Source organism: Scyliorhinus canicula, chromosome 9 (genome assembly GCF_902713615.1).
Source record: "Scyliorhinus canicula chromosome 9, sScyCan1.1, whole genome shotgun sequence".
NCBI lineage: Eukaryota > Metazoa > Chordata > Chondrichthyes > Carcharhiniformes > Scyliorhinidae > Scyliorhinus > Scyliorhinus canicula.
The window spans coordinates 69,978,309-69,998,386 of NC_052154.1; the positions used below are offsets into that span (position 1 = coordinate 69,978,309).

General features: G+C 49.4%; 1 protein-coding gene across 1 annotated transcript in view; it reads right to left on the reverse strand.

Moving 5' to 3' along the window:
• nlrc5 (NLR family, CARD domain containing 5) overlaps positions 1 to 20,078 on the reverse strand; it is a 238,677-nt gene that overhangs the window by 116,405 nt on the left and 102,194 nt on the right. Inside the window, exons 15-20 of the mRNA XM_038806870.1 lie at positions 19,794 to 19,883; positions 18,415 to 18,474; positions 14,756 to 14,842; positions 12,493 to 12,576; positions 9,134 to 9,217; positions 7,815 to 7,904 (exon numbers count right to left, since the gene is read on the reverse strand). Coding sequence (XP_038662798.1) covers positions 7,815 to 7,904; positions 9,134 to 9,217; positions 12,493 to 12,576; positions 14,756 to 14,842; positions 18,415 to 18,474; positions 19,794 to 19,883 — 495 coding nt within the window. The remainder of the gene's footprint in view (positions 1 to 7,814; positions 7,905 to 9,133; positions 9,218 to 12,492; positions 12,577 to 14,755; positions 14,843 to 18,414; positions 18,475 to 19,793; positions 19,884 to 20,078) is intronic.

Genomic DNA, 20,078 nt, shown 5'->3' on the forward strand with positions numbered 1-20,078 from the left:
ATGGAAATTTACAGAGATGGGAGGAGAAGGGGATTAAGACACTAAAAGATTTGTTTCTTGGGGGTTGGTTTGCAGGATTGAAGGAGCTGGGAGTGAAGTATGGGCTGGAGCAGGGGGAAATGTTTAGATACATGCAGGTTCGAGACTTTGCCAGGAAGGAGATACAGAGCTTCCCGGTGGTGCCGGCCTCCACATTGTTGGAGAGGGTGCTGACAACAGGGGGACTGGAGAAGGGGGTAGTGTCAGCGGTTTATGGAGCTATTTTGGAAGAGGAGATGGCACCGCTGGATGGGATCAAGGCAAAGTGGGAGGAAGAGTTGGGAGAGGGTATGGAGGAGGGGTTCTGGTGTGACGTGCTCCGGAGAGTGAACGCCTCCACCTTGTGTGCGATGTTGGGGCTGATACAGCTGAAGGTGGTATATAGAGCGCACCTTCGCCTCAATGATCGCACGAAGGCGGATCCTATTAGGGTCAGAGATCAACCTCTCCACCCTGTGCCCTGGAATGGCAGGGGACCTGCTGGAATTCTTAACTCTTGAGAAGGTTAAGTTTGAATTGAAGGGAAGGATGGGGGGGGGGGGGGGGCGCACTGTATCTGTTAATGGTGACTATGGGTGATTCCTGATTCCATTTTGTTATTTGTTTATGTTAACATGCGGGCTGCTGTTTGGGAGTCTGGTGGGAGGATGGGATTGTTGTTGATATGGAGATTGACATTATATTCGTTACTGCTTATTGATTATTGTTAGTGGGTGTAAATGTGGGAGAAGATGTGAAAAAGGAGGAGAATAAAAATATTTTTTTTGAAAAAGAGAATTATTTTGTATGTAACTTTGATTTCTCATCATGCTTTCGGAGTTGATGATGTAGATCATGGAGGGGCCAGGAGCACTCTAATGGTGTCGTGCATAAAATCAAACACATATTTATAAAATGGGAGCAGGGATTCCATGTGAAGAAGATTTCAATTTGTATTTAACATCTGGTAATGGCTTTTAACTTCACACTTCAGGCCCTGGACTGCAGCTGCACTCTGGTTGGGAATGCAGTAAGTACAGAGGGAGGGTTGTGTGAAAGAAGAGGGGTCTCAGCTTCTTGGACATGAATTAGAATTGGAAAAAAGGCTATATTTTCCTCAGTGGATTAAATGGGTGACGTGGATGTCACGGTAGAGCAGATTATACACGGTCTATGGAAGAAATGGGCCAAATGGCTTGATCCCCATCAGTGTTTGGTTTTATTTCTGAACACCTTTAGGCTTTTTTAGAGCTCCCCTTTGAGAATATATTACTCCTGTAGGCAATTTTAGCTCCATGATTGGACAATGGGATCCTCATCCTGACTTACATGAGCTTTAAAGTTGGTAAATACAGATTTTTTTTTTCTTGAGTGAATTATAGTTACATTAATAATTCATTCAATCGGGACTTCCGGTGTCGGCGATGTCCGAGTGAGCCGCACATTCGGCGGCCTCTCACTCCGGCGGGCGTTTAGGGGCTGATTCCCCGCGATAACGGGACCACGGACCTGAAGGAAGGCGGCAGCGAAAGTGCTGAGGAGCGGGCTGCGGCTCATGGAACAGCGGGAGTCCAGGGGGCAGAAGAAAAGAGAGAAAAAGGGACAGAGGCAAGGACCTGAAGAAACTTACCTGGAACCTAAGATGACGGACACACGGACCCCAGACTCAGCAATCCAGCAGGCGCTGGATAACATGCTCCAGGTAATGAAGTCCAGTTTTGAAGCGCTGAAGCGGGACAGCTTGGACCCAATCCAGAAAGCGGTGGATCAGCTGAACCAGAGGCTGGATGCGCAAGATGCTAAAGTTAAGGAGCTGGGAGAGGCGGTGGAGGAGCAGGCGGATGCGCAGACGGTTGCGGTGTTAGAAGTTGACGGGCTGAAGGAGCGGCAGAGAAGATTGCTAGGCAGAGTGGAGGAGCTGGAGAATAGAGCCCACAGGAACAACCTGAGGATGGTAGGCCTCCCGGAGGGGGCTGAGGGAGCTGATGCCGCAGCGTTTGTAGCAGACCTATTGATGCAGCTGATGGGGGCCGAAGCCTTTCCACAACCGCCGGAGCTGGAGGGGGCACACAGAGTGCAGGCGAGGCAGGGGCAGCCGGGCGGACCCCCCCCCCCCCCCCCCCCCCCCCCCGCCCGATGGTGATTAGGTTCCATAGGTTCGTGGACAAGGAGCGGGTGCTGCGGTGGGCAAAGAGCGCCAGGAGCAGCACGTGGAACAACAGTGTCCTCCGCATTTACCAGGACCTAAGCCAGGAGGTGGCTCGGCGGCGAGCAGCCTTTAAACAAGTCAAGGAGGTGCTGTTCAAGAAGCACGTGAAGTTTGGTCTGCTGTTCCCGGCTTCGTCTATGGGTCACGCACCAGGGTCAACACCACTACTTCTCTGAGCCTGAAGAAGCGATAGACTTTGCAAGGGATCAGGGGCTGGTCCTGAAAAGAGGCCCCACGGATGCGAATTAGGGCCCCGAGGACTACCGTGGGAAGGTACGCCGAATGGGCCTGGACGGTTGTTCAACGGTTTGCTGGGTCAAAGGTGCAAGCGGAACATTTGGGACTCTTTCCTTTGTTCATGGACATTGGTTTGGGTTTTTTTTTAATTGTTTGTTTTTTTTCTGATGTTTTTGATTTTTCCTCTTTTTTCTGTTTTTCCCTTTTTGGGTGGATTTGTACTTTTTGTGCAGCTCGCGGAGGACACTGCAGCTGGCACGGTAACGAAGGGGGGCAGGTCAGCATGGGGGGGGGGCCAAGGACGTGGGTTGGGGGGTTTTTCTTGGGGGTTTTTTGTTTTGTTGATGTCCATGCCTTCCTGTGCCAGTGAGTTTGCTCCAGTGGGTTGGAGAGGGGGATGAGGCGCCGGGAGTGGGTAGGAGGTCGGGGAAACAATGGGAATGAGACGGGAAGGCGCCGGAGTGTTGAGTCATCGGGCTAGCAGATTGGCTAGTCAAGGGAGTCAGGTGGGGGGGAGATCACAGCCAGTAGATGGCAGGGGTGGGGGTATCGGGGGATGGGGTTAGGGGAGGGGGGGATTGTTCTGCTGACGTGGGAGGGACTTGAAATAGGCACTGGAAAGGAGGTCGAGGGTGGAGGCAGCCAACGAGCGGGCCAGGAATGGCGCAACGCACGGGCCGGGGGCCGGCCCGAGAAAGGCTATGGCTGACCAGCGTGGTGGGGGTTGTGGGTTGTGCCCCCCGACCAGGCTGATCATCTGGAATGTCAGGGGACTGAATGGGCCGGTTAAGAGGGCGCGGGTGTTCGCGCTCTGAGGGCGGACGTAATTATGTTGCAGGAGACACATCTGAAAGTGTCTGACCAGACCAGGCTAAGGAAGGGCTGGATTAGCCAGGTCTTCCACTCGGACTTGGACTCGAAGTCCAGGGGGGTGGCAATCATGATCAACAAGCGGGTGCAATTTGAGGCGGAGGGCATAGCCGCAGACAGGGGGGGCAGATACCTGATGGTACGGGGCAGACTGGAGGGGAGAAGAGTGGTGCTGGTGAATATATATGCCCCGAACTGGGATGACGTGGACTTCATTAAAAGAGTGCTGGGGAAGATCCCGGACCTGGACTCTCGCAGGCTAATAATTCGGGGGGGGGGGGGGACTTTAATATGGTCCTTGACCCGGCTTTGGATCGGTCGTGTCCCAGAACGGGTAGACTCCCAGCAATGGCAAGGGAGCTGAAAGGGTTTATGGAGCAAATGGGGGCAGTGGACCCCTGGAGAGATAGACAGCCGACAGGAAGGGGCTACTCATTTTACTCGCACGTCCATAAAGTATATTCTAGGATAGATTTCTTCGTACTAAGCAGGGATTGTATAGGGGAGGTAAAGAACACGGAATATTGGGCAATTACTATCTCAGACCATGCCCCACACTGGGTAGACCTGCAGATCGGGGGGGGCGAGCTACCAACGCCCGCAATGGAGGCTAGACGTGGGACTGCTGTCGGAGGAGGGGATCTGTGAGAGGCTTCGGAGGTGTATGCAAAATTACTTGCAGGTGAATGACACTGGGGACGTCTCAGCGGCGACCGTGTGGGAGGCGCTAAAGGCAGTAGTGCGGGGGGAGCTGATTTCAATTGGGGCCCACAGAGCCAAGGCAGACAGGGCAGAGATGGATAGATTGGTCAGGGAAATGGGCCGGATAGATGAAGAGCACGCGGAGTCCCCAGGGGAGGTTTTACTCAGGGAGAGGCAGAGACTACAGGCGGAACTGGGGGCACTATCCACGAGTAGGGCCGTGGAACAGCTTAGGAAGGCGAGGGGAGTGGTGTACGAGCATGGGGAAAAGGCTAGCAGACTGTTAGCGCAGCAACTCAGGAGGAGGGAGGCGGCCAGGGAAATAGGTAGAGTGATGGATGGGGAGGGGCGCAAAGTGGAGGACCCGGCAGGATTGAATAAGGTATTCCGGGACTTCTATTGTAAGCTGTATAATTCGGAGCCGCCGGAAGAACCGGAGGAGATGAAAAGGTTTCTGGACGGGTTAACATTCCCAACAGTAGGTGGCAGGCGAATCGATGAGCTGGGGGCCCCGATTAGAGTGGAGGAGGTATTGGGGGGCCTAAAGGCCATGCAGTCGGGGAAAGCCCCAGGGCCGGATGGATACCCAGTAGAGTTCTATAGGAATTTTCTGAGCTGGTGGGCCCGGTCTTGGCGAGGGTTTTCAATGAGGCAAGGGACAGAGGGACCCTGCCGCCGACAATGTCGCAAGCCACTATATCACTGATATTGAAGCGGGGTAAAGACCCGGAGGTGTGCGGGTCCTACAGGCCAATCTCCCTGATTAATGTTGACGCCAAGCTCCTGGCAAAGGTACTGGCGGTTAGAATGGAGGACTGCGTACTGGAGGTGATTGGGGAGGATCAAACTGGGTTCGTGAAAGGTAGGCAGCTGGCGGCCAACCTGAGAAGATTACTTAATGTGATAATGATGGGTAGGGAGGTGGAGGTAGTGGTAGTGATGGACGCCGAGAAGGCCTTTGACCGGGTGGAGTGGGACTATCTATGGGAGGTGCTCGGACGGTTTGGGTTCGGGGAGAGACTGGTGGATTGGATCAAATTATTATATCAGGCCCCGAGGGCCAGCGTCAGGACTAACAGAGAAGTGTCGGAGTACTTTAGGCTGTACCGAGGGACCAGCCAGGGCTGCCCGCTCTCCCCGCTGCTGTTTGCGCTGGCCGTAGAGCTGCTGGCGATTGCGCTGAGAGCTGCAGAGGGATGGAAGGGGATGGTGAGGGGCGGGGTAGAACATAGGGTCTCTCTTTACGCAGACGACCTGCTCCTGTACGTGTCGGACCCAGTGGCCGGGATGGGAAGTATACTGGGAATGTTGAGGAAGTTCGGCCAGTTTTCAGGATACAAATTAAATACGGCCAAGAGTGAAATGTTTGTGGTACAGGCAAGGGGCCAGGAGAACAGATTGAGAGGGCTACCGTTTAGGCTGGTTGAGGAAAATTTCCGGTATTTGGGAATCCAGGTGGCACGAGACTGGGGCAGGCTGCACAAGTTAAATTTGGCCAGGGTGGTGGAGCAAAAGAAGGGAGAGTTTCGGAGATGGGATGCACTCCCGCTGTCGCTGGCAGGGAGGGTGCAGACTGTAAAGATGACAATCCTCCCTAGATTTCTGTTTGTTTTTCAGTGCCTCCCGATCTTTGTCCCACAGTCCTTCTTCAAAAGAGTTAACAGGATGATCATGAGCTTTGTTTGAGCGGGAAAATCCCCGTGGGTGAAGAAGGCGATGCTGGAGAGGAACTGCAGCGAGGGAGGGCTGGCTTTGCCGAGTCTGATTAATTATTACTGGGCAGCCAACATCGCTATGATAAGGAAGTGGATGGTGGGTACGGGGTCTATCTGGGAGCGGGTGGAGGCGGCTTCGTGCAGGGGCTCCAGCTTGGCAGCCCTGGTCACGGCTCCTCTACCGCTGCTGCCGGCCAAGTACTCCACCAGCCCGGTAGTGGTGGCGACCCTGCGGATATGGGGCCAGTGGAGGAGATATGTAGGGGAGACGGGGGCGTCGGTTTGAGCACCATTCTGCGACAACCATCGGTTTGCCCCCGGGAGTATGGATGGGGGGTTTCGACTATGGCGGCGGGCGGGGGTGGGAAGGGTGGGCGATATGTTCCTGGAAGAGAGCTTTGCGAGTTTGAGGAGCTTGGAGGAGAAATTTGGGCTGGTAAGGCAAAATGATTTTAGGTACCTACAGTTGCGGGACTTTGTTCGTAGACAGGTCCCATCTTTCCCACGCCTCCCGCCAATGGTGGTCCAAGACAGAATAGTCTCGAGGGGGGAAGAAGGGGAGGGTAGAGTCTCTGGTATTTATAAGGTGCTCATGAGGGAGGAAGGGTCCCAGAGAGAGGAACTGAAACTTAAATGGGAGGAGGAGCTAGGCGGGGAAATGGAGGATGGGCTGTGGGCAGAGGCCCTGAGTAGGGTAAATTCGACCGCGATATGTGCCATGCTCGGGCTGATTCAATTTAAGGTCGTTCACCGGGCCCATATGACGGTGGCTCGGATGAACAAATTATTTGGGATAGAGGACAAATGCACTAGGTGCGCGGGAGGACCGGCGAACCACGTTCACATGTTTTGGGCATGCCCTAAGCTTAGGGGGTACTGGGAGGGATTTGCGGGCGTCATGTCCTGGGTGCTAAAAACAAGGGTGGCGATGGGTCCAGGGGGTGGCAATTTTTGGGGTTTCGGAAGACCCGAGAGTCCAGGGGGAGAAAGAGGCCGATGTTTTGGCCTTTGCTTCCCTGATAGCCCGGCGACGAATACTATTGGCGTGGAGAGACTCAAAGCCCCCGAAGACTGAGTTGTGGCTTGCGGACATGTCGAGTTTCCTGGGTATGGAAAAAAATTAAGTTCGCCTTGAGGGGATCTGTACAGGGGTTCGCCCGGAGGTGGCAACCATTTATTGACTTCTTTGCGGGAGAGTGAGCGTCAGCAGGGGGTGGGGGTGCGGGGGGTAGAGTAGAGTAGGAGGGACAAAATGGCGGGTAGTACCGGTGGGAGAGGAGCGGGCTTGTGCAGTATGTTACGATTGAAGTATTGAAAGTACATGGATGTTAGCACATTTTTGCCTTTTTTGCTTTCTTTCTGTTGATGTCTGTAACTGTTTACAAAGCCAAAAACTACCTCAATAAAATTGTTTGTTAAAAAAAAAAATTCACTCAATCTCCTTAACATTGTATTATGAGCCAGGATTTAGAGAACCCCCAAGTGTATCATGGAGTTTAATAGATTGTGGTATGGGAAGCACATGGCCCACTCTACAGGTGTGGTACAGCAGAAATGGAAAAGTATTTTTTAAAGCAAAACAATTATTCTATGAACTCAAGTTAACCTTTTTAAAACATACAGCAACCATTAATTCAAATACAACCCCAAAAGAATACAACACTAAGTAATTCTTACTTTCCTTTTAACATCCATAACACTTAAAACAAAACCTTTCAACAGAAGCACATCAGGTTAAAGTCACTACTGAGAGCAGTTATTAGTTTGAAATCACCAAAGGATCGATTTACATTCTTTAGGTTACAGAGAGAGACTCTAATAGACCTTCTGGCTGTGACTGCAACTATCCAGCTCTGAAAACGAAACTAAAACATACCCTGCAGCAAACAGCCTAAACGAAAGTAAAAAGCTGACACACAGCCCAGCTCCACCCACTCTCTGACATCACTGCAGTAATAAACGCCCATTTCTTAAAGGTACTCTCACTACCGATATTTAAATACACACCCATTTATAAACACCCATTTCTTAAAGGTACTCTCACATGACAATTGTCAACTTACCTTATTGCCACCTCAGTTATTTCTTTGACCCTGTTCAGGCATCCAGCCAAGCAGAGGACTCCGGCCAATGAAATGAAATTATGGCTGACACTGTCGTGAAGATAGAAAGTTACTTTGGACATCAGTGTTAGTGGCTTGTTGTAGAGACATAATGGTTATCATTTTAACCCAGCAATACTATTAACAATAAATCTCTCCAGGCATATTTTAATAGTGTTTTAAAAACTGGCAATTAATTTGTCCCAAGTAGGCCAAAATCTTGAAATTAAGCCTAAATAATAATTGCTAAGTGGTTACACCATCATTTTCTATCATTTTCCTTTATTTAATCAAAGGCTTCACTGTGGTCTGCAATAGTTACTGCCATTTGTATTGTAGCTACTTTCTGGTTGTAATATCAGCTTCCCTTGGGCATCAATTAGCTTCTTTGTAGCCATTTCAATGCAGGTTCGAAGGTTTTTCAGCGGGAGTTAGGCTCCCAGTATCCAGGGATTGCAGGGAAGGTCATTGGGGCCATGCAACAGTCAGAGATGATGCTTATTCGACCATTGTTATTTTGCTTCTCGTAACTCAGCCCAAAAGGCAAACTGGCTGAAGGGAAATCATGAAATGAGTAAGGCAAGGGTGAATCATTATCATAGCCCAGATTCAATCGTTCCAGATTACTTCAACTTGTGGTCACAGCGCAACGGAGATAATGGGTGATTATGTGCCAGCGTTCGCTGCCAGCGAGAACAGCGACGCGGGCAATAAATCTCGGGAGAATCGGGAAACGAAATTTCCGCTGCCGTGATCTTGTTTTCCGATTTTCCCCGCCCATCGGCAGTGACGTAATGAGGTTTAGGCCCACAAAGTGGGCAAACCTCATTTTTATGCTTTCTCATTGATAAACTGTTTAACCTTGATAAACCACTGCTTACAGGAAGAGTTTATTTCACAAACCTCAATGTTACTGCCGTTTAGCAGCCCACAAAATATGTATTACCACTGATTTGTGGTACCCTTGCTATTTCCTGTTCCCGATCTACGCCGGCATAGAGATAGGTCCTCGAATTTACCACAGGAAATGGCTCCCAAAACACAGATAGAATACAAAATGCAACTCGGCAGCATTGCAGTAAAACTACTTGGTATTTACATTTGTGCCAGCAAAATTGATAGAACCAAACTCATAATATATTTAGATTTTAACTACAATTTCCTCCACCTAATTTATAAATTAAGTCACCCAGAAAGGTGAATAAAAAGCCACTGAATGTAAGCAGTAGTTCAGGTTTTGTCTTACATGGACATCAATTGAGTATTCACCATGAACTTACTTTATTAGTTTTGAAACATGCAGCTTTGGTAGGAGCTCAACTAACTTTTCAATTCCTTGATCTCCAAGAAAGTTATTCGATAAGCTGTAAAGAGAAAGGAGTTGTGAGTTTAGTGTCATAGAATCGTAGAACTGTACCGCAACGAAGGAGGCCATTTGACCAGAATCTGTGCTGGCTGTCCAAAGAGGAATCCAATTAATCTCACTCCCCAGCTCTTTCCATCCTTCCCTGCAAATTACTTTCCCTCCAGTATTTATCCAAATCTCTTTTTCAAAGTTAGTATTAAATCTGTAACACAACTCTGGGCAGCTAAAGCATTCCAAATACTAACCACTCATTCTAAAACAATTTTCCTCATGTCACTTCTGGCATTCACCTGAAGAAGGAGCCGTGCTCCGAAAGCTCGTGTTTGAAACAAACCTGTTGGACTTTAACCTGGTGTTGTAAGACTTCTTACTGTACTTCTGGCACTGTCACCAATCACCTTAAATCCAAGTCCTCTTGTTATCAACCCTTCAGCCACAGTGGGCTAGACAGCTGGCTTGTGATGCAGAACAAGACCAGCAGCGCGGGTTCAATTTCCGTACTGGCAGAGAATTCTGAATTCTCCCTCTGTGTACCGGAACAGGCGCCGGAATGTGGCGGCTAGGGGCTTTTCACAGTAACTTCATTGCAGTGTTAATGTAAGCCTACTTGTGACAATAAAAAGATTATTATTATTATTGGAAGTAGTTTCCCCTTATTTACTCTATATAAACTCTTCAGAGTTGTAAACACCGCTCTTAAATTTCCTCTTAACCATCTCTGGTCTAAGAGCAACAACCCAGCTTCCTCAAACTCTTCATGTAACTGTAATTCCTCACGCACGGGAGCATTCTAGTAAGTCTCTCCTCCACTCTCTCCAAAACGTCCACACCCTTCCATCAGAGTGCTGCCCAGAATTGGACCAAATCATCCCCCCCCCCCTTTTGGATTGGATTTTTCTATTTATAAAGCTTGCGGTTCCATAACCTCAATTAACTGCTTTGTAATTCTGTCCTACCACCTTCAGGGATTTGCTCTCGCTCTTTTTGCACCCTCTTTAAAATGGCACCATTTAGTGTGCATTGACTCATCATTCCAACCTAAATATATAATCATACACTTATCCCAGTGAATTCCATCTGCCACCTGCCCACCCATTTCACTAGGCTGTCTACATCATCCTGAAGTCTATTGCTATCCTCCACACTCTTTATTACACCTTCAAGCCTCCCGTCATGTGCAAATTTCAAAATTGTGCCCAGTACCCCCCAAGTGCGCGTCATTGATATAAATCTAAAGCAGCAATGGTTCTGGTACTCATCAATTGGGAACTCTACTATATACCTCACTCCAGTTGAGAAAAACAACCATCCCCCACCCCCGACTAGGAGGAGAGATGGTGGGATAGTGGTAATGCCACTGGGCCAGAAGCTCAGGCTCAAGCTCTGGGAACTTGAGTTCAAATCCCAACACAGCAGCTAGTAACTCACAAATATGGAATTGGAAATTAGTCACAGTAATGATGATCATGAAAGTATCATTGATTGTGAAACCCATCTGGTTCCCCAATGGCCATTAGAGAGGAAATCTGCCATTCTTACACGTGACTCCAGACCAAAAGCAATGTGGTTCACTCTTAACTGCCTTCTGAAAGGGCCACTCAGTTCAAGGCCAATTCTATCAGCATTTCCAGTGACAGTGCAGACCTCCTGGAGGGAGATTGGAAGAGTTCATTTGGAAACAGTGGTCAGCTTACATGGAGAATTAGACATGGTAGGTCACCAAATAGACGCTGATCCAAACCAATGGCCTGCAGACAGTCTGGCTGCCACTTCACATGGGTTGGAGCAAAGCCTCACCTTAATGGCTCATTAACATGTCACCAAGCACTCCCTGAGGCAGGGAAGTGAAGGTGACCCTTGAGAAGGAAATGGCGAAAGGGCGCACACTGATATTCTTACTGTGGCAGGCTTCACAGAGGTATGGGTTCCGTTTTCACCCTGAGCAAGTGTTGGGGGATGGGGAGGAGAGATGATGAGCGCAATTACCAAGCACACTCATCAGCCAAGGTTTCTAGCCCAGCTTTTTTTAATTCTCAGGTCAGGCTTCAAGACCACTGGTCCATCCTGCCCAGAACAAGCAGGAGCAGAGCTGACAGGTAACGGTCTGACTAAGTACGGCCAGCCTCTGCGAGGAAATGCTCTCGCAATGGAAATGGTTTGACTTAACTGGAGGGCCTCTCGCTGCTTCCCACTAATTCCTGACCTACTTCCACCAGGTGGAAAGGACACCATCGTTAAACTGCAATTTTCCTCTAGGCTTCTATTCTGCCAGAGTCTGCAGCACCTCAAATGCCACCCGACCTGATAGTCTTAGAATCAGGAATTGATGGGAACGGAGTGGGCAATGGACTCTCAATTTCAACTGCTCACTTTTCCAGGTCTGGCGAGTGGAGTGTGTTAAAAACCCAGCTGATGATTAACTAAGCTGGGAATAGTTACTGTTCATAAAAACACTAAACTATTCTGGCCGTTTTGGCCAGAATATTAAGCTAAAAGCTAATAAAAAACTAACCTTGTGATGGCAGCTGCTGTGATAGCATAGCCTTTCTTGCAACTTGATGAAATAGCCGTAATATTACTGAATGATTTCTAACACTGGGCGAAATTCTCCCCTACCCGGCGGGGCGGGGGGTCCCGGAGTAGCGGAGTGGCGCCAACCACTCCGGCGTCGGGCCTCCCCAAAGGTGCGGAATTCTCCGCACCTTTAGGGGCCAAGCCCTCACATTGAGGGGCTAGGCCCGCACCGGAGCGGTTGGCACCACACCGACTGGCGCCCAAACCGGCAACAACGGCCTTTGACGCCCGCTGCCCGGCGGCGGGGCTGGCCGAAAGGCCTTCACCGGTTCGCGCATGCGCCGGTGCGTCAGCTGCTGCTGACGTCACCATCGGCGCATGCGCGCTGGGGGATTCTCTTCCGCCTCCGCCATGGTGGAGGCCCTGGCGGCGGCGGAAGAAAAAGAGTGCCCCCACAGCACTGGCCCACCGGCTGATCGGTGGGCCCCGATCACGGGCCTGGCCACCGTGGGGGCACCCCCCGGGGTCCGATCGCCCCGCGCCCTCCCAGGACCCCGCAGGCAGGAGAATCGCCGCAGGGGCCTCGCCGATCGGCGGGGCCTGATTCCTGCCCCCGCCAATTCCCTGCGGGGGGTCGGAGAATTTCGCCCACTGTGTCTACACATGGAGCAGTAAAGACGACTAAGAACAGAGACAAGAGAAAACTCTTTGACAATCCTAAAGTGGCCTTGTGGATAAAACTCTTTTGTCATCACTTACTCCAGGTGTGCAAGGTCACTGCAGTTCTCCAGTGTACAGGCCAGCTCTTCCAAATGCTTCACTTGAAAGCAGCAGTTGGTCAGACTGCAAAGGAATTCACAAAAAGATTATCGTTTAGCTCGGGAACTACAATCACTACCTAATGCACTGCAGGCTTGGGCAACTCACATCAAGGGCCTCTTACATAGGAACAGTTCCCCAGGCGTCAGACATTGGTGAGAGGTGGGACAACATCAAAGCCCAAATGATGCACAATTGTTCAGGTCTGTTCTCTATCATTGGATTCTGTCGCCTCATGTTTTCTTTAATTCTACACTGGGGCTTCCAGAATTTTGATTCTAATTTTAGACATAATTTTAAAGCTATAAGGGACATGGACAGGGTGGATGGAAAGTAGCTTTCCCCTTAGTTGAAGGGTCAATAACGAGGGGGGCATAGCTTTAAGATTTAGAGGGGATCTGAGGAAACTGATTTTCACCCAGCGGGTGGTGGGAATTTTGAATGGACCGCCTGGGAGGGTAGTTGAGACAGGAAACCTCATAACCTTTAAAAAAAATGTACTTGGATGAGCACTTGAAGTGTCATAAGGTTCATGGCTGTGGGCCAAGTGCAGATGGTTCTATTGTTAGTACAGGCTTGATGGGCCGAAGGGCCTCTTTTGTGCTGTATGATTCTATGGTCACATTTACAAAAGAGTGAATTGGGTATGTGCAATCAAAAAAACACATTATTTGTTACATGAACAATATATCCTGTCCATATTTATGATAATTCATGAAGGATGGGATTTTCTGCCCCCCCCCCCCCCCCCAGTGGCTGAATGGTTGCTGGCCGTGGAGGCAGCTCACTATTGGCTGCCAGCAGGATCTTCCAGTCCCGTCAACGCTGACGGTATTTTGCGCGGTTCACCCATCCTTCAATTGGGAAACCTGCCACAGGGGGCTCACCTTCAGAGGGAGCACGGTAGCATGGTGGTTAGCATAAATGCTTCACAGCTCCAGGGTCCCAGGTTCGATTCCCGGCTGGGTCACTGTTTGTGTGGAGTCTGCACGTCCTCCCCGTGTGTGCGTGGGTTTCCTCCGGGTACTCCGGTTTCCTCCCACAGTCCAAAGATGTGCGGGTTAGGTGGATTGACCATGCTAAATTGCCCGTAGTGTCCTTATAAGTAAGGTTGGGAGGGGGGGGGGGGGTTGTTGGGTTACGGGTATAGGGTGGATACGTGGGTTTGAGTAGGGTGATAGTTGCTCGGCACAACATCGAGGGCCGAAGGGCCTGTTCTGTGCTGTACTGTTCTATGTTCTATCCCGTCAGTGGGAAGGGCCAGAAAATCCTGCCCGAAAGAATTTTGGGCGGGATTCTCTGATCCTGAGGCTAAGTATTGACTCCGTCGTAAACGCCATCGCGTTGCTCGACGGCGTCAACATGGCCCCAGGAGCAGCAATTCTGACCCCCTACAGGGGGCCAGCACAGCACCGGAACGATCCACGCCATTCCAGCTGCTGATCCCCGGCGTCAGATGGGTTCTGCGGGTCTGCGCATGCACAGTGGGGCTGTCGACAATGCGCGCATGCGCAGTGGTTCCCTTCTCCCCGACGCAACATGGTGTAGGGCTACAGGGGCCGGCGCGGAACCAAAGAGTCCCCCAGCCCGAGAGGCCAGCCCACTGATCGGTAGGCCCCAATTGCGGGCCAGGACACTGCGGAGGCCCCCCCCGGGGTCGGACCCCCCTCCCCCCACCAGGCCGCCCCCAGATGCATCCACACCGAGGTCCCACCGGGGAAGAGCAGGTGTGGACGGAACAGGTGTGGACGGTGCCGGCGGGTCTCGGTTTTTTTAGCATGGCGGCTCAGCCCATCTCAGGCTGAGAATCACTGGGGGAGGCCCCATAGAACGGCCCCCGACCAGCGCACCACCGACCGCACCGGCACCAATTCTCCGCTCCCCGGGGAATCTACGGACAGGCGTCAGGGCAGCGTGGCGCGATTCACGCCGGTCCCAGCGATTTTCTGCCCAGTCCCGGGGTGAGAGAATCCCGCCCTTTATGTCCTTTTCATGTTTTTCTGGGTGATAGTGCTGCTTTTGAGCACACTCACCAGGAGCAATGTATGAAATGCTTTTTCTGCGAGTCCGCATTAAAACAGTAACTATCAAATTTCAATGCCATCAAGTGTTTTGGAGGGACCTCAAGGACATAAGAAAGGTTCTACCTTTGGACACTAAGCAAGGTTTCTCATTAGATGCTGATTCCCGAAGGCAGTTATACCTTAGTTTTCTCAATGCTGCAGGCACGATCTTTGCATCTCCAGCGCTACTCAATCTAAAATCCACCGGTGGGGTCTTCCGTTCCTCTCTGTAAAAACAAAATGGGTTGGCAGGTCATTGAAATATCAGTCCTTCATTGTACTGGAAAGAAGTCGGAATAGAACTGGCTCCTCTCAATAAGAATAAATCCCAATGCAAATGGGACAAACCAATATCTGGCGCTGGATTCTCCGATCTCCCTGCCGCATGTTTCTTGGCGGCGGGAATCTCTCTTCCTGCCGGTTGGCAATGAGATTCCCCATTGAAGCCACTCCACACCACCGGGAAACCCACCGGTTGGGGTGCTCTGCCAGCAGAAAAAGAGAATCCCAACGGTCGGAGAATTCCAGCCCTGTATATGATATGGATGCAATACAGTAGTCCCCCGTTATACCGCACTCCGCAATACCGCGGTTCGCGATATACCGCGGGGGGGCTTATGGACCCCAACTGTCAGTTGTGTCAATTTCAGCGGCCGGCTCACTTTGATCCGGAGAGGGAAGCTGCTCTCTCACTGAAGCAATCAGCCGGCCGCTGAAATTGACACTGCCGGCTGCTCTCTCCCTCCAATCCAACTTTTAAGTTTTAATGTTTCTGATTGGAGGGAGAGAGCAGCGGGCAGTGTCAATTTCAGCGGCCGGCTGATTGCTTCAGTGAGAGAGCAGCTTCCCTCTCCGGATCAAAGTGAGCCGTCCGCTGAAATTGACACTGCCCGCTGCTCTCTCCCTCCAATCAGAAACATTAAAACTTAAAAGTTGGATTGGAGGGAGAGAGCAGCGGGCAGTGTCAATTTCAGCGGCCGGCTGATTGTTTCAGTGAGAGAGCAGCTTCCCTCTCCGGATCAAAGTGAGCCGGCCGCTGAAATTGACACTGTTTTAATTGGATCCACGATGGGGGTTTTAAATTTATTTAAAAATCTATGCTAGCGCTTCCCATTGTGAGTCTACGGGGGTCTGACCTCTCCTCCCGCCCCCCGTAGACTCTCAATGGGAAGCGCTAGCATAGATTTTTAAATAAATTTAAAACCCCCATCATGGATATCCGCGGCTCGGATACAACGCGGGTGGCTGTCTTGGACCCCAACACCCGCGTTATAAAGGGGGACTACTGTATTTACCCCAAATTTTCTCCTATACTTGGATTCCTGTCTGACAGCTTACCCTAGCTAGTGATGGAAAGATGTTTAACTTACAAACATTCCATATTTTCACAGAGCTGAAACATTGCCCTCACTGCCTGGTCAAACACAACTGCTGAGAATCTCTGGTGGGATTCTCCCCCATCAGCCATGTCAGTCTGGTGGAAGTGGCATTTACTCACCATAGGATTCCTGCTCTGGAAGTCACAGTATTTAAATGGCTAGTCCAGTTAATGGTAACCCACAGGATGTCGATTGTGGGGGATTCAGTGATGGTAATGCCATTGAATTTCAAGGGCCGATGATTGCATCCATGTTCTGAATCTATCCCATTTAGCACGATGATAGTTACCACACGCGATGGAGAGTATCCTCAGTGTGAAGAGGGGACTTAATCTCTGATGTACTATCAATTACGACGAGACGAGAGTAGAGTGTAATCGAGGCTTTATTAAGCAGAGATGTGTAGCCTCCTGCAGCTGCTGCTGAAATGGCTGCAGCTCGGTGAGCACACACATTTATACTCCACCTACTGGGCGGAGCCAGCAGGCAGGGATCTACCCCCGTACCTGTAGTACAGGAGCCTTACCGTATTACATCTCGTATGTGATATATACAACAGTGGTGACTACCACAATCTCCACAAGGACTGTGTGGTAGTCACTCCTACCAATACGGTCATGGACAGATACATCTATGGCTGGCAGGTTGGCCAAGTATGTTTTTCCCGCTTATTGGTTCCGTCACCACCTGCTGCAAACAGTTATATCCTTTAGAACCCATCCAACTCGGTCGATATTGTTAATACCGAACCACTCTTGTTGATGAACATTGAGGTCCCCCACCCAGAGTCCATTCTGTGCCCTTGCCACCCTCAGTGCTTCCTCCAAGTGATGTTCAACACGGAGGAATACAGATTCATCAGCTGAAGGTGGATAGTACGTGGTAATCAGCAGGAGGTTTCCTTACCCATGTTTAGCCTGAAGCCATGAGACTTCATGGGGTCCAGAGGCGATGTTGAGGACCTCCCTGGGCAACTCCTTCCCGACTGTATACCACTGTGCTGGCACATCTGCCGGGATAGTGATTGTGTCTGGGATATTATATGTATGGTATGATTCTGTGAGTATGACTATGTTAGGCTGTTGCTTGACTGATCTGTGAGACAGCTCTCCCAATTTTGGCACAAGCCCCCAGATGTTAGTAAGGGTTGACAGGCTGGGTTTGCCGTCTCTGGTGCCAAGTGGTCCGTCTGGTTTCATTCCTTTGCATTTGCTACGAAATGGTTAAATACAACTGAGTGGCATTTCAGAACCAACCACATTGCTGTGGGTTCGGTGTCACATGTAGGTCATGGGGGGTTTTCCTTAGTGAAACAGGTGGGTTTTTACCATAGCGGTTTCATGGTCTTCATTAGACTTTTAATTCCAGATGTTCTATTGAGTTTAAATCACACTCTCTGATGTGGTGGGATTCGAACCCGGGTCCTTACACTGGAGCTCTGGATTATTCGTTCAGGGACAATACCACTATGCCGCTACCTCCCACAGGTTGTTTGTTGATTGTTCTAATATAATCTTGATCTCTGTGAATTCAAACATTGTCGTGGTTGAGTGAGTTCCAGCACATTAAGTAATTTGCACCAGGTTCAGTTTAAGTGAACTGAAATTAGGCCCAAGTGAAATGAAACCATTGCATTAAGATTGTTCAACCATCGCATAAAAGGACATTTATTTGGAAAGGCCATTAGCAATGAATGGTCAAAGCCGCCAATCTTGTGATGTTCAATGAAGAATGGTCAGAATCCTGGGAATTGAACCCCAAATGTCAGAAAATGCCACCGAAACCCCATCTGATAAAAACAAAATTTTATTCAATGACCACAAACCAACAGTCCCACATATAAATGGTCAGGAAGCAAATCCCAAAACACCAGCAACCGTCTCAGAATCCCATGTGATCAAATTGGCATTTATCTCAGCGCACATCAATGACTCTGATAATTGTGGCTCAGGAAAAAGATTGGAAATCAAAATTCTAGAATACTCTACAGGTTGAGCACCCCTTATCCGGAATGCTTGGGGCTGAGTGTGTATCGAATTTTGGAAATTTTCAGATTTCAGAATATAACATTTCAGGAGGCGAAATGTGTTTTGTACCTAACAAAAAACACTTTCAACGCGATAATCACAGTGAGTAATATAAGTTAATGCACTAACATCTGGTTATGTTGAGGTTTTGTCACCAAAACAGCCCCACCTTGGGCCTGTAACCATCTGCGGCGTGTTGGGCCATGCGCATCGCCCAGGAACCATCCCAGAGCCTTCTGGGATTTCCCACTCGTGACGGCACATTGGCGCTCAAAACAAAGTGTGGATTTCAGAGCTTTTCAAATTTTAGCCAAGGGATGCTCAACCTGTATTATATCAGAGTATTTGAAGAAAATGTATTCAAATGACTTGTTTCTGTATAGAATTTCTTACCTCACTTCAGTGTCATCTTGCTGCTCTGCAAATTTAAGTAACACTGTCTGATGTTTCAGGCTGTAGAAAGTAAATTACAAACACAAACTTGAGCTTAAATGCAGGAGGACAAATAGATCATCTTGGGCTGTATTTTTCGGCTGCGCCCGCCACAAGATTGCTACGGAGACGGGTCCCCTGACCTCAGGCGGGAATTTCCAGTCACATACATCTCCCCCTCCTTTACCCCCATCTCTCTTCCTTTTACCATACATCTCCCCTTCCTTTGCCTCCCGCCGCAACCTCCTTCACCTCATTTCTCCTTGTGGCTGGTTGGGGAGGGGGGGTACTTAATGAAAAGGCAGATTTCCAAAACAAAAATGAAGACCTACCTATATATTCACAGGCTTTTTGCTCCAGCCGCAATTGGGCCTCAGAGAGCAGTCCATTTGGCCATAGCCACCAACAAAAAATACAAGGGGTTTGCCCAGAAATGTCAGGAACCTCATTTCAATAAATTAACAGATCATTGGAGGGCTTCCCTGCCTTATCAACCCCCATGTTAGGAATTGTCCCCTCCCTTGCGTAACATCCCTTGAGCAAGGAGTACAATGCTTTTTGAAAACCTTAGCATTGCCCTCTGGCACTGCCCAACTCTAATTGCCCTGATAAGGTGGCCCACCCTCTTTGTACTGCATTGTTGTGGTTAATACAACTGGGTGGCTTGCTGAGACCCTTGAGGGCACTTGAGGTTTCTGAAGAGAAGAGTCAGTCACAGTTGTGTGGGGCTGTACATATATGTGGCAAGGATGGGGTAAGGATGGAAGGTTTCATTTTCTCAAGGGCATTAAGAAATAACAAAGAACAAAAAAAATTACAGCACAGGAACATGCCCTTCGGCCCTCCCAGCCTGTCAACCAGTTTCATTTTTACAATAACCCAAAGGCTTTGTGGTCACTTATATTGAGATCAGCATTTAATTTCCAGAATCCTTTAAACTGAGTTCAAATTCCCAAACTACACAATGAGATTCAAACTCATTTTCTCTGGATTATTAATCCAGGCCTCTGGATTAGTACTGTAGTAACATAAGCACTACACTACCAAACCATTTGTTTTACAGGTAACTTCCCCATCCTTCCAATTTACAAAGACCCACTTCTCTGTTGGCTTTAATGACCAATTTTCAGTCTGATCCAAATGGACGGGTAGTTGAAATGTTTATGAACTCACTGTATGGAGAAATATGCAGTGTGTAAAAGAAAGAGATTCCTTTCCAAGGTTTCATATCAAGGTTTTGAAAATAGCTTTAAAAATGTGAGGTTTTAACTAACTCTGCGTGTTCAGGTTTTACCTAACTCTGACTCCATTAACAAAGGCTTTTACTTGTTCGTGTTTACCTTGCTTCAACCTCAAACATCCTGGGGCATTCCTTCAGGACCAATGCCAAGCAGAGAACCCCATCTTCGGAAATGCAGTTGTTGCTGAGGCTAAGAGAGGAAGGATTAGAAAAGGCTTGCATGAACATGAACAATGGATGTATTTATACACAATGGCCGGCCCTGCCTGCTGCGGGCACTGTCACAGCTGGCATGGGAACATTTGGAGAGTGGCCAAAAGTCAATTAACTTTTGGCTGCTCTCAAAATCTTCCTGTGTCCCCCACCCCTAAAATCCCACCCATTC